Here is a 14,899-nt window from a genome sequence, read left to right as displayed (position 1 = left end):
CAATTACATTTTAACCGAAATCTTACACATAAACTTACATATATCGTTAATACATCAGACAAGAAATAAAACATCAATATACATGTGTGTACACTATTCGTTTAAAAGTTTAAAGAATAATGTTGGTGATACCATGTTTTTTACAGGCAGGAAATGTAAGATATGTTAGAATTGTTCCATTGTAACCCACTATATTTACATTTGCATGGCATTGTCACTATATAGCCTCTTTGAAAGATGTGTCGTTGATGGGACTTTAATCACCATGCAGCACGAGACACAATTCTTAGCGTATTAATACAACACTGAGCGGAACTACAATATCCAATGTAAACAAACATGCCGGCTGCTGAAATATCGTTGGTCATTGTGAGACCTGACAATGTCATCGTAAGTTTATGTGCAAAATAAAAAATAAAATAAAAAAAACTTTTATTACAACAAAAACAAGACCAAGGTTTACAATATCGTACAAAATGCACATCGGTTGAAATCACCAATGTCGGCAATGGAAACAATTCTAACACTCATGCAATTTATCAGAAATATCGTCTGTTACACTGCACTGATCAACAGGGGTTCGTTACAAATGTCTGAAATACACATATTCTATAGACCTACTGACACATATGTTACAGACCTACTGATATGAGTTACAGCACATATAAACATTTCAAACATTTGTAACGAACCCTTGTGCTCCGTTGCAAGATCACTCACTTAAAACGATATCAGTTTCATGCGTCTAAAAGCAACGGTTTCCTTGGTTTCTGACATGTCGTATAACGAGGTTATAGAATCTACCGACTGTAGTCAGATTCCCATACAATCAACAAATAAATTCACGTCTGGATTCTTCACAAAATGAACAAAGAGAAAAGTTCGAATTAACTTCCAAAAATAACTCCCTCGTGGAGGGCAAGGTCGGATTTACGGTGTTCACGGTATTTATCCATGCCCGAAATTTGTTCCGTGGAAAAATCGAAACAATTTCAAATCTAACTTTCAGCTCAGAGTTCTATTGATAAACTTAAATCNTGTTAAAATGTCAAAGTACTACTTTGTTTGCCAATTAGCACGCGGCGACAACACGCTGCTCAATCTATTGAACGAATTTTTTTGGACTATCAATAAGACGGGAACTTTGAATTTTAAATCTAAATTGTAAGTTAAAAACGAACATAAGAGGCAGAGAAAACGGAAATGTAAGTATTGAACTGTTTGTGCATGGTATGCTTGCTTGCAAAGCTGTGTCATTCAAATAGATCATCAATAGCATGCAAAAACAGTTCAATGCTTAAATCCTGTATTCCAATGTTTTTGAACACTTTCATTAGATTTATCTTCTTTCTACTCCATGAGTGATTCGGTTGTGTCTGACTGTATAGCTATAATTTCAAGGCATTATCCAGCAAACATTTTTACTGAATCGTTACATCTCAAATGAAGTAGACTTCTTTGTTGAAGTTACGACACTCTCCTTTTAATTGTGATGCCACTACTGATGGTTGATATAAGATTTTTTTAAAGTATCATCTTACCTCGTAATCTGTCAGGTGAAACCAGAAAAAGGGTTTTGTGATATCTATAACTAGGTCAATACCCACAAGTCGACTTAGATGAGGATCTCTATGGTTGAATGTGTGAGCACACGATAGCTGTCCTGGATTTCTTAGTAGTTTCTGGCACATTTGACATTCAAACCCCAAACTGGGGTAAGCCTATGCCATTGTAAACTAGTATTTCACTGAAATAGAGAAATGGAAATATTCTATTAAAATAGATTATAAATTTGGTCCTATTGTTCTGCTATAAGAAACAATATGTAACATAAAAAGTGAAATAATATACATGTCTGAACATACACAATTCAAATTCTATTAGGTCTTTTAGATATTTGATTTAATAGTGAATGGAGAAATCACATACCAGCAAACTGTGATGCGTGTTTGAATGACCATATATTTAAATAAAAATTCATGATTATAATCCATTTTGAATTCTAAGGGAAATAACTCGTGCAAATATACTATGTACAGCTTTGTATGACTACACCTAAGCTGAAAGGTTCTTTTGGCCTATTATGTTGTTGAATATGAGGTCATACACTTTTTTCCTGAATACTGAATTATCCAAACCGTCCATGATACTTTCATCTATTATTGAAAAAAAAATGTAGTGAAAGACATGAGAAAACCGTTCTGATGCAGATACAAGCACAAAAACATATACATGTATATTGATTGTTTAGATTCAGATCAGATCAAGAATACATGTTAAGTTCTGAAAGGTCTCACGGTACATAGTCAGTATGGTGTATGTTGTTATGTTGCTAAGCAACTATCTCCTACTGACTAATTTTACTTACTACGACCAAGTATGTCTGTATTACAATGAACTTGAGTATTTATCAAGTTGTGATAGTATGCATACTATTTATCAAAACAGTAAGCAAGCTATCAGAACACAATTAGTATGCTTTCCTCATTACTAACCTTAGTGTCGAACGTTTGTCTTTTCATACTGATGCGTTACTTGTACAAAAAAATGTGAAACGTCCATGTTTTCGTGCTGTGCTGACGTGATCATTTACATGTTTGCCAGTAACACTGGAAAGGTTAAAGGGGTGAGGGAAGGGCTTTGCAGTGCCAGTCAGATAACAGGTCTCGTAAAATCCTACTCACCTAGTTAACGCTGACGTCATATTTATAAATATAGATGGCTAGTTTGTATACACTGATCAATATATTTTAGTGAGGTTTTGTGTGTGTTTAAATAAACTGTTCTTTGAGACCTAGCAATTTTTAAATAAACACTAATTTGTTAAGGTGATATAGTATTACTGGTTTTTAAACTTATGAACATATTTCCTGTTAACAATGCAATACTTATTATTGAAAACAAGTCCTTTTATTAACATTTGTATACCACAAGTTATTAATTTATATCACCTGTGACAAGTAACTATGCATATTTGCGTTTCAAGTGCATGTACGTCTATAAGCATCACCAGATGATATTTTAGTTATAGAGGTGTGAACGTTGATCAGCGTTAGTTTTAGACTATTCATCCCGCCTCGAATAACGTGACACAACCGCAATAGAAGCAAACATTCTGATGACATTCCTGAAATATCGATTGCAGTGACGACAAAGACACGATGAGAATATATAGATCAATAATCACTATATAAGTAAATGAGTAAGTTTATGTATTAAACAACATCAATATCATTAAAACATGTAATACTATCTTTATTATAGAAATAAAAACAAAGACTACCTTTCGTATTGTTACGCAAACGAGTTGCTATACTCTCGTTACTATGGAAACATCATACAGTCTATTGTTTTACTGTCACGTAAGAAGTTGCTATAGAGAAGTTCTCCAACGAATCGTGGTTGTTTATCATGTTAATCTTACTCAAGTTAGATCATTTTCAAATGTTACAAAGACACGAGATTTATCGAGTTTCTTTTACAATTTAAAACATTAACTACGTTTGTTTGGTGCCAGTTCTAGATAAGAATTAAGCTCTCTCCAACCTCTCCAATCTGGCTGTCAAGATTGTTACAGTAAAGTTTGTATGGGAGACATGGATGGTATCAAATATTAGATATATCAAGTTGTAAAGTGATAAAAATAATCGATACATGTGTTGGGTTTATAGACCGTTTTATCGTGATTCTATATAAAGGCAAGCCACTGACTAACTAACATCTGCAAAACATATTTGATAGATCAGCAGCAATGTCCTTGCTGATATCAGGATGGCTCTGCTGTGTGCAGTGCATGAGCTAAAATAAAACAAAACATCTAGCCTGTGATATAAAAAAGCAAGATTCACAAAGCATCTTGTAAACAAAACAATCAGTTATAGTTGATTTTTACGTTCTTTATGTTTAAACCAATCGTTGATATTTCCGGTTACTGTGACTACTCATAAACTCATCTTTTCTCCTTCGATATTAAAATGTATGAACGTTTTCTTATTATGCAGTTCAGAGATATCAGACGACATTTTGTCAGCAAATAATTGCAGCTAAATTGCCATAACTCGTAAACATATACAATTAAATAAATGTTTGATATATGATCGAAACTATGAAAAAAAAATCAATCTATAAAAAGTTAAAAGTGTACTCGTTGAGATAAACCTTATATGCAATATTATCTATTCATTTTATTTGTGACATTATCCTATAGTAAACATTACTCATATGTTAGGTTTGATATTCACATATTGTTATAAGAAATGTTTCTCATGGATATGTATAGTATCAAATACATGTACAATCCACACATGTGCGTACTTTATGGTTATGATTGAAAATATATTAAACAGACGTGTTCATCGAATACCGCTATAAATGAAAAACAAAATTGATATAGGTATGATAGAATATAATATACATTACGATATACTATATCAGTATATACTATACATATTTAACGACCGACTAGAACACTAGCTGCGTTCACTCTTCACAGGGCTCTTCAGGTCCCACTGAACGGTGAACGCAGCTATTTTTCTAATCGTTTGATAAATATTATTTTTTCTTTCATTACTTACTTCACGTGAACAATAAATCTCTTTCATTATATATAATATATATATATAATTATTTTGGTAACCGTCACAAAACGATGACCTACACCTTTAAAGTGTCTGGATTTAAGTGACCGACTTGGGATAAACATCTTTATCTGTTTACGAGATCATCTTTTTATAGCAGTGCATAAGTGCAGTAATGGCTATATGACCTTGTGGCGGTGTGCATATTATACAAATGTTGTAATGATAGATAGAGGTTTGTATGGGTGATACACAATTAAACTGAGTGCATTTATGTACATGTTTATAAGTTTAGAGTACTTTGCACATAAACTGAGTTTCATACGCCATGGTTGAAATCACTACATACTTCCTCTCGTACACCTAGTTATAATATTTGTGTTCCTAAATGATTGAAACCGAATTATTTTTAATTACTTCTCAAAGTTTTGGCTCTGTTAAAAAGTCAGTCATTGTGAAAAGATCGATTTGAGTGCAAATTGATTACGTGGACTGAGGAGACGCGATATTTGTTTATGGACAAAAACTATACAACTCTATAAATAACGCTTTGGTATTAAGTGTAAACAAAGCGATTGACGACATGGCATAGGTTTATATAATGTGTATATCATCACACTATTGGTATACACGTACAGTTGTGATAGTATGCATGCTATTTATCCAAACAATTAGCAAGATATTAGGGCACAATTCGTATGTTTTCCTCATTACTAACCTTAGTGTCGAACGTTTGCCATTTCGTACTGATGCGTTACATGTACAATAAATGTGAAACGTCCATGTTTCCGTGCTGTGCTGACGTTATCAGTGACATGTTTGCCAGTAACCTTGGAAAGGTTAAAGGGGTGAAGGAAGGGATTTAACTCCGTAAAACAAGGAACATTATAATGTCGCTTTTTAATATGTTCTTTGCAGTGCCAGTCTGATAACAGGTCTCGTAAAATCCTACTCACCTAGTTAACGATGACGTCATATTTATATCAACTATATATGGCTAGTTTGTATACACTGATCAATATATTTTAATGACGTATTGTGTGTGTTTAAATAAACTGTCTTTTGAGACCTTATAACTTTTAAATAATCACTCATTTGTTCAGGTGGTATGGTATTACTGGTTTTTAAACTTATGAACATACCTGTTAACAATGCAATACTTATTATCGAACAGAAGTCATCTTATTAACATTTGTATACCACAAGTTATTATTTTATATCGCCTGTGACAAGTAACTATGTATATTTGCGTTTCCAATGCATGTTTGTCTATTAGCATCACCAGATGATATTGGAGTTATATAGGTGTGAACGTCTTTTGATCAGCGTTATTTTTAGGCGTTTACTTCCGCCTCCAATAACACAATAGAATAACAGATTTTGATGACATTCCTGACGAAACAGACACGATTAAAATATTTAGATCAATAATGACTATTTAAATAAATGTAATGAACAACACCCATATCATTTAAATATGTAATACTATCTTTATTACAGAAATAAAAACGATTTGCTATACTGTCGTTACTATAGAAACATCATACAGTCTATTGTTTTACTGTCACATAAGAAGTTACTATGAAGAGGTTCTCCAACAAATCGTGGTTGTTTATCATGTTAATCTAACTCGAGTTAGATGATTTTCAAATGGTACAAAGACACGGGATTTACCGAGTTTCTTTAACAATTTAAAACATTAACTATGGTTTTTTGGTGCACGTTTTAGATAAGAATTAAGGTCAGTCCAACCTCTCCGATCTGGATGACAAGATTGTTACAGTAAAGTTTGTAGGGGAGACATGGATGCTATGAAATGTTAACTATATCATGGTGTAAAGTTATAAAAGTAATCGATACATGTGTTAGGTTTATATACTGTTTAATCGTTATGCTTTATAAAGGCAAGCCACTGACTAACTAGCCTCTGGAAAAACATATTTGATAGATCAGCAGCCATATCGTTTCTGAAATCAGGATGGCCCTGCTGTGTGCAGTGCATGAGCTTAAAAATATCTAGACTGTCATATAAAAGAAGCAAGATTCCCAAAGCATATTGTAAACAAAGCAATCAGTTAAAGTTGATTTTCAAACCTTCTTTAAGTTTAAACCAATCGTTGATATTTCCCGTTACTGCGACTACTCAAAAACTCATCTTTACTACTTCGATATCAAAATGTATAGATATTTTCTTATTGTGCACTCAGCGATATCAGACGACATTATTAATCTCACAATTGCAGCTAGATAGTCATAACTCGTACACATATACAATTAAATAAATGTTTGATATATGATCGAAACTGTGAAAAACAAACATACATATATTTAAAAAAATCAATCTATAAAAAGTTATATATGTTTTCTTTTCATGTATTTTTTTTTATACGATATGTTCAGATATAATCTATAACAATATATATATATAAAACCTTTTTCACATTAAACAAAAATACGGTGTGCAATACTATTTCTCTTTAGTTGATAGACCTTATTACATAACACGTAAATCATATCTAACCCGAAAATAATATTCCCATTGAAATGCATAGAAATTCCATTGATCAGACAAGTATTAAGTAAAGATTGCTTAACAATTTCATGAGGTATCCTTATAATAAAATGGGTTCGTATTGCTCACCAAAACAAACTTGATTCTCCTTCATCCTCAGCATGCTACGAACTGAATAACTTTAAATTCTACACCTTCTGGTTTTAGGACATTTTATTCAAATTACAAGCAGGGCTTGTCAAACACATTTTAAGGAACTCAATCAAATTTCATAATCTTAATACAAGTTGTTTTTTCGGAGGAAAAAAACAAACATTAGAATGTGTTTGACCCATATGACCTTGAAATATCAAGGTCATGCATTTCGAACTTTACGACTGTTTATCTCAGCATGCTACAGACCCATTGTCATTACTCTATGCCTCCTCGTTATTAAGAAGAAGTAATTTAAAAGTCTACGGGACTCTCTGTAATTCGGAGGAAGTCGTTGAAATATTATAACATATTCAAAGGTAATCTGTTTTCAGCATGATCCTTCATCTCATCGTGTTATACTGTAAATATTGTCGCTGAAGAGCTCTTGAGTTTTCAGAATACTTCGTTTATATGTTGAAACAAATTCGACTCATGTGGCCTTTAAAGTAGGTCAAGGTGACTCGTTTGAGCAAACTTACAAATGTAATAGCCCTTCGCCCCAGCATATTACTGGCCAAATATCATCACCTTAGGTCTTTTGGTTAACCAGAAGTGGTTAATGTACGTTCTTTAACAATCCACACTATCACCCTTCACCACCCTAGCATTCAATTGACCATATAATGACATTGACAATGGGCCAAGGTGAATCGATTAAACAAATGGAATAGCCCTTCGGTCAAGAGCTTATAATTTGTTCAGAAAAAGTCATTTAAACAAAAAAGATAGACGAACGATAGGCGCCGCACAATGACATAAACTCGATTGGACCTTCATGCTAAGTAATCTAAAGATAACAAAATATTTTAGTTATCGTTCATCATTTTCAGATAATCTCTTTACAATTAAAATGAAAAAGCCATATTCTTTTACCCACAACAACAACACGCTTCACCCTTTACATTCGTTAACTCAAAAGTAATATTTTGTTTTGAATATGCTGAAACGGCCCAAAAGACTACAATAAACAGTTATTAGGCAAAAAAGTAAATGAGAGTGTTTGAAAAACAATGGTATATATCCTAGTCTCTTTGCTCATGGTTTGGCCATAATTCTTTATATTAACTTCAAGTCCTCTTGGCCGAAGGGATCTTTAGCTTGAACAAGGTAGTCTCTTCTTTCTTAATCTTCATTTATCCCTTGACAGTCCCATTCATATGCTCCTAGCCATTTGTTTATACAATATTTAAACCACTTGACAAATGGATCTTTTGTATCAAATTAGATTTAAATCACAACACGTCCTGGAGCTGTAGGCATTTAATGTGTATTGATATTTCTTCTGTTCGGTCCTTGTTCATGCGTTATACAATTGATTTCCTGCCAAATGAGTTAAAGTAAAATGTCGTTCATCACGGTACAATCTCTTATGTAATCCGCTGATATAATGAATCACTGGCAAAAACACCAATTTAAAAACAATGTGATATTATCTGATACACTCTGTGGAAATGACTTCATTTGATGTATACCTAGCTATGTAATGTATACACTGATCAATATATTTTAGTGGCGTTTTGTGTGTGTTAAAATAAACTGTTCCTTGAGACTTAACAACTTTTAAATACACACTAATTTGTTTAGGTGATATAGTATTACTGGTTTTTAAACTTATGAACATATTTCCTGTTAACAATGCAATACTTGTTATCGAAAACAAGTCCTTTTATTAACATTTGTATACCACAAGTTATTAATTTATATCATCTGTGACAAGTAACTATGCATATTTGCATCTTATGCAGCTCCTATGGACCACACGACCATCTACTAACTCACATACTGAAGCAGCACACGTAGCATATTCACACTACCTCTCTTTACCACTCAAAACGGTGACTCGTTGTCAGGTCTCATACCATCAGACAATAGATATAAAGCACATTCTCCTGTTTCATTACAACATGCTTTGTTCAACAAGACACGTCTTGGACTCTAACTTTGTATTGCGTTGTTTCTCTAATTGTTGTATATAATGTCTGTAAAATGAGTGTGAAAATAGACTACAAGTAAAGCTAGCTTTTGTTGTGTAGACACAGATTTGTAAATGGAAAAACTGCTCTTTTTAAATATGAAGCCGACATACAAGTACAATTTATTTTTGGAATTGTGATGCAGGTAATATACAGTAGAGGTTATTCATTGTACAAATAATACCACCGATGGTCACGGTACGCTACTGTATGCCACTACCTCTTGCGTCAGTTTTGTTGCAGAAATTTAATTATAGCATACTACATGTCTGGAAAATGATACAAAGAACAAATTGATGCATCCGTATACTACCTCCCATAGCTACAGTGATGTCGTAAAAAACTTTGGTGCCATCAGTTGGCTTCTATGACATCAGCAAGGCTCACTGATACAAAATTATATACAAGAAAACCAAAAATAACAACAGAGTAGCAACATTTTCTGGTGACTGATGAAAAGCATACAATTGTCAGATATTTTGAAACATCAGACAAATGACGAAATAGCAACCGTTTCATACTTTCCTCAAGGAATGATAGTGACCATCACAAATTATTTATTTCACTCGAAAACAATGTATTTCTTCAGCTGTAATTATGGAAATAAAGCAAACTGGCATTGTTGGCGTTGTTTATTTAATCTTTATTCTGAATCAAGTGAAAACCCCCCTTATAAAATAGTTTTTATTAGAATGAAAACAAAAAATGTACCCGTTTTCAATACATACTATTTTAAGCATTAGTAACAATGGATACCGGCTGCTGAGCTGAGTGAAACAGACTTTACTTTAGTCTGAATGCATCAGGAGATACCCAGTGAATTCTTTGTATGTATCAACATGCATGTTTACTTAACCAAGAAATAATAAATTGTTAACGTGTATACTTAAATAAATGAAAAACGTATACAGAGATACACGTCTTAAAATGCTTGTTATTTATCCATTCAAAGTTATGATTTTGTCTTTTTATCTTTTAAAATCATATGCATTTTCCATTATTATACATTAATTGATCAGTATCATGTTTTTGGTTATTTTTTGTTGTTGTGTTTATTGTGTGTTACACAAATGTTTACGTTTTCATCGCACCTTGTTCCACCTTGCCTTTAATTTTGCTTGGTTAGCTCTTTCAGTCACAAAAATGTTGATGTTTAATCAGTATTTCCTCTGCTGATTATTTTTCTCTACGAGAGAGAATTCCAACATTAGGATATTCTATAATACACAGAAATTGATAAGAGAAATTATGTCACAAGCCGCGTGGTGTGCAAGAAATAATGTTTGTGACCATCTGGTGTTACCTCCGTTTTATATGAAATGGGTTATTACAATGTTTTTTCTTTGGTTTTGATATTGTGCTTCCTCCGTTCATCCTAAACATATTCCAAATCTGATTACTCCAGGTGAAATAGTATAGAAGATATGCCCCGAGCAATCTTTTTCAAAAGTTAAGGACAAAGGTCAAAGACACAGTGAGGTCGTAGTGATCTAATTCTTGCACTCTACATTCCATCATCCCAAGATGTCATTGTACACAAAATCTGGTTACAAAACAATAACAATGATTTAATCATTTCAATGTTTCGTTAAAAATAACAGTGATCATTATTTATTAAAACGGAAGTATATTACATCCGTTGTTGTTGAATTTATTATGAATTTGTATAAAATTCTCACTACAAATATTGCATTTGAATACTTTTATTTACAAAAGATATTGCAACAAGGACGCATCGCCAATACACAAAGGCACAATCTGAACTCAACGTCAAAACAAAGCAAACAAAGCCTAAAGTACAAAATGAAGTATGATAAAATATCGTAACAAACCTAACTTATCAAACCTAACATAAGTTTGATGAAATGAAGTATGATTTGTTAGCTTTATTGACAAACAAGCTTTTTCAATGGTCATTGATAAATAAATAAATTATTGCAGTCATTTTTTATATAAAGAACACAAGAGAGTCAACAAATGTTATATGAGGTTCGAATTAGCCTCTCCCCTTTAAAACGTATTGGCCTTTTCAGGTTCTGTAGATGGTCAGTGACCAATCTCATAACTAGCAAATATAGGGTACACTGGTGGAGGGCAACGCAAGAAGTAGACATTTGGTCCTTGCCTGAAAGCTTAGATGTGGTAAAAAATCGACGAAAATAAAGTGAATTTCATGCTTATAAACCTGCTCACCGATTCACAAACCGTAGGTTACCAACATAATTTCCGGACTTTGTTTTCAGATACAATAACGGATGCCACTTGCGGTACGAAACACTTCCGCGTCGATAGTGATCAGGTTGTTGTGGTGACAGTTTTATTGTTGTATCGACTATGACGTCATCTTTGTCGTTTGTTTGTTAGGCAAAGCTTTTAAAGTATGAAGAAGTTCCCTTAAAACAACCATTATACAATGTGTATAAGATTTACGTTATATATCGTGTTAACCATTTGATATATAAAGTACTGCAGCTACATGTTAAACACAGCCTTGCGTAGGTACATACAGACTATGCGATCATGGACGTTTAAATATCACATGATGTTTAAAAGATAATATACATATAATTTTAAAACAATATAATGGAATTATATATCTGATCTTCATACATGAGCTTTTCCAGACGTTTTCGTTTTATCATACTAAACTAAATATAGTGAATAACACCAATGCATCATTATACTTTTCATTTTTAACAAACTATCATATCTTCGTATATATTACTCTCATGAAAGATACTCTAAATAGATTTTAGAAAGTAAATCATGTTACAAATGTTGTATATACGCAAATTCATTGATCGGAGAATCATTTATAAGAAAGATAAGCTCCGTTTGGAATAGCACATATATGTACACGCTTTACCAATAAAACGACTATGTGTCATGTACATATGGTGTATTTTTAATCATTTATATGTATAACGTTTCATCTAATTTGTGAGACACACATCTAACATTCAACATTTATTAATAGGGCTATAGTTGATTTTACAACAGGATAGTGATCTTAAACACTCTGCGGCATACATTTTTTCTACGTTTTGAAACGATCCAAATCATGCCATTTCTCATTATGTCCGATACTTTGTTTCTAAAGATGGCTATCACCGCAGAGTCGTACGATTTGTGAACTGAATCCAAAAAGTAATTACAACAAATAATACTACTTCTAGTTTAGTTAATTAATTTCCTTTTAGTTTCATAATAAGGCGATATCCGAAGTAATGAACGATTTTTACAGTTAATACAAACAGGTTGACATTACAACGTCTCTCATAATTATGCTATCTTTGTCTGTGCAAAGTGGAATATTTCGATTATTATACCAAATATATCGTTACATTTTTCATTTGTTTAATGCCACATACATATGTACATAATATAAAAAATCTGTATCGCAAAGTATTTTCTGCATTTCTTGACAAATTAAGTTTCACGATGGAAAATGTAAACATACGACGATCCACTTTTTTGATTGATTAATTTCTGTATTGTGATCCTTATTGTAATATCTAAGCGTTCTTATTGAATCGGTACACCTCGAACGAAACAGACTCATGTAAAGATGTTACTATGAACTCCTGTTTGGTGGGGTGGACTATGATACCATACGGTTCGTTGATACCGGACAGTTTGGTCAGCAGTGCCTTCCCCCTTGATCCGTCAGGTGAAACCAGGTAAACATTGCGTGAGATCAATCCACATACATATACATTGTCATCCCGGTCAAGTCCGATACTTCCAGGATAGTTCAGACGACGATCTTTGTACCTGTAAACTACTGCGTCATTGTCAAGTCGTCTACACAATATATCATCGTTATCTCTGTGATACACTCTGGCCTTGGATGTAGATAGAGCAAAGTACGTGTCACCTCCACTTTTCGTTATTGACCGAATAACCTCTCCATCCATAGACAAAACCTTCAAACCTTTATCAGTACCGGCGTAGATGTTATCTCCATGAACTGCTATTCCTAACGTCCCAAGTGGACACGTGATCCTCTTGGTCACAGATAGTTGGTCATTCCGTAGAGTGCACTTCAGTATTTGGCCCCCGAACAAACTCACAAATATTTCATCAGTAGCAGGTCCACGTGTGACGTCTAATGGCGACTCATCAACTTTGTATTTCTTCACTAAGGAATAGTTGTCATCAAACAACAAAAGTCGTTGGTTATCTCTATCTGTGGTAAGTAGTTGTCCGTTGTCGGTAACAATTCCACTTATCAAAAAAGGCTTGACAAACCCTCCTAATGTACTTCTTTGTACTGTTTTTACACAAGATACTGAACGTTCCCAGACATCCACTAATGCAGTTGTTGGAGGTGAAATGACTGGTATACGCTGAAGGGAATCTGTAAGGTCTGACGCTGAAGAAAAGTCAACAGACGAAGCAGGTGACGGCGTGGAAATTATGGTCTGAAGCAAAGAGCCGATACACGCATTTGCATTCTGTGACGTCAGTGACATGGTCGAGGTCACATCAACATCACCAACGGTCGTCACTTTCATGATTTCGTCTACGATTTGTCCTATCTTCAGTGTAATGTCAAACGTATTAGGCAGTTCCTTGGTGTTTTGATCCATCCGACGGTAATGTCCTGTCAATTGATTCTTTGTTTGCTCTCTTGTGATAAACGTCTGTCGATCGGATCCCTGTGTTTCCAAGCACAACATTAGTAGATGCGAGTTCTCAGCGTTGGTGTTAAATTTGCTAACACATCTCAGTCGAGAGGTTATCTGTTGTCTATGTGAGTTACATTTGTGTGCGAGGTCTGACTGGAATGCCGCGTTGTGGTCATCAAGCTTGTCTTGAGCCTGTTGTATCACACGAGTCATTTTAGCCGATACTTCCCTTTCTGTTGAGTTTATATGGTTTATCTGTGAATTGCCATCCTCAAACATTTTCTTCGATTCTTCTTGTACTCCCTCCCATTCTTTGTCAATGTCATTCTGTCCTGGTGTAGCTGTCTGTACGAGGTCGTCCAGTTGTTTTACATTATTGCAGTTTCTATGGGTCAGGGACACGCAGTCACTGCAACAAAGTGATCCGTGGTCCACACAATAGAAATCTAACGGCTTCGTGTTGTGGTTCGGACAAATATCGTTCACGATTATCCTTTTGATTCCACCAGACTCTCTGTCAATGGGCACAAGTTTGTGTTTGTTGGAAACTTTACTCCGTTTATGGCAAGTTTTGCAATCTTTACACAACATTTCAGCACAGTCAGTGCACCATCCCTCGGCAGAACTGGATTCACCGTCTCTCAGACATGCTTCACATATTCGATCATCCGATGTCTGTTTTGTATGGTTTAGGAACAGGTGATTTATGGGGAATGAAGTTCCCCAGGTATTGACGTGTATGCTTGAGTCCTGCGGGGTAATAGGAGTATCACAGACAGGACACGGGAAGTAATGACGATCTTCATCGGTACATACGTGTTCAGCCTGGATATAAGTGGTCAGACACGGAGAGCAGAATGTGTGACCACAAGGTAACACTCTTGGATTTTTTTATATTTCCTGGCACAACAAACAGCGGAACACCGGACTGGGGTAAGCCTCTGCCATATCAGACTTTAAATATATGAGAATATGTCTCTGGAATAGAGAAATACATATTTTCTGTTAGAG

General features: G+C 34.1%; 1 protein-coding gene across 1 annotated transcript; it reads right to left on the bottom strand.

Moving 5' to 3' along the window:
• Positions 1 to 12,772: 12,772 nt before the first annotated feature.
• LOC110455852 lies at positions 12,773 to 14,479 on the bottom strand. The gene has a single exon (XM_021506260.1). It carries the CDS (start codon positions 14,477 to 14,479, stop codon positions 12,773 to 12,775), a length of 1,707 nt encoding a protein of 568 aa, XP_021361935.1.
• Between the last annotated feature and the right edge of the window lie 420 nt (positions 14,480 to 14,899).

The sequence above is a fragment of the Mizuhopecten yessoensis genome, unplaced genomic scaffold (genome assembly GCF_002113885.1).
Source record: "Mizuhopecten yessoensis strain PY_sf001 unplaced genomic scaffold, ASM211388v2 scaffold8387, whole genome shotgun sequence".
Classification (NCBI taxonomy): Eukaryota; Metazoa; Mollusca; class Bivalvia; order Pectinida; family Pectinidae; genus Mizuhopecten; species Mizuhopecten yessoensis.
The sequence above is the reverse complement of the archived record's forward strand: the minus strand, read 5'-3'. Positions and strand labels throughout refer to the sequence as shown.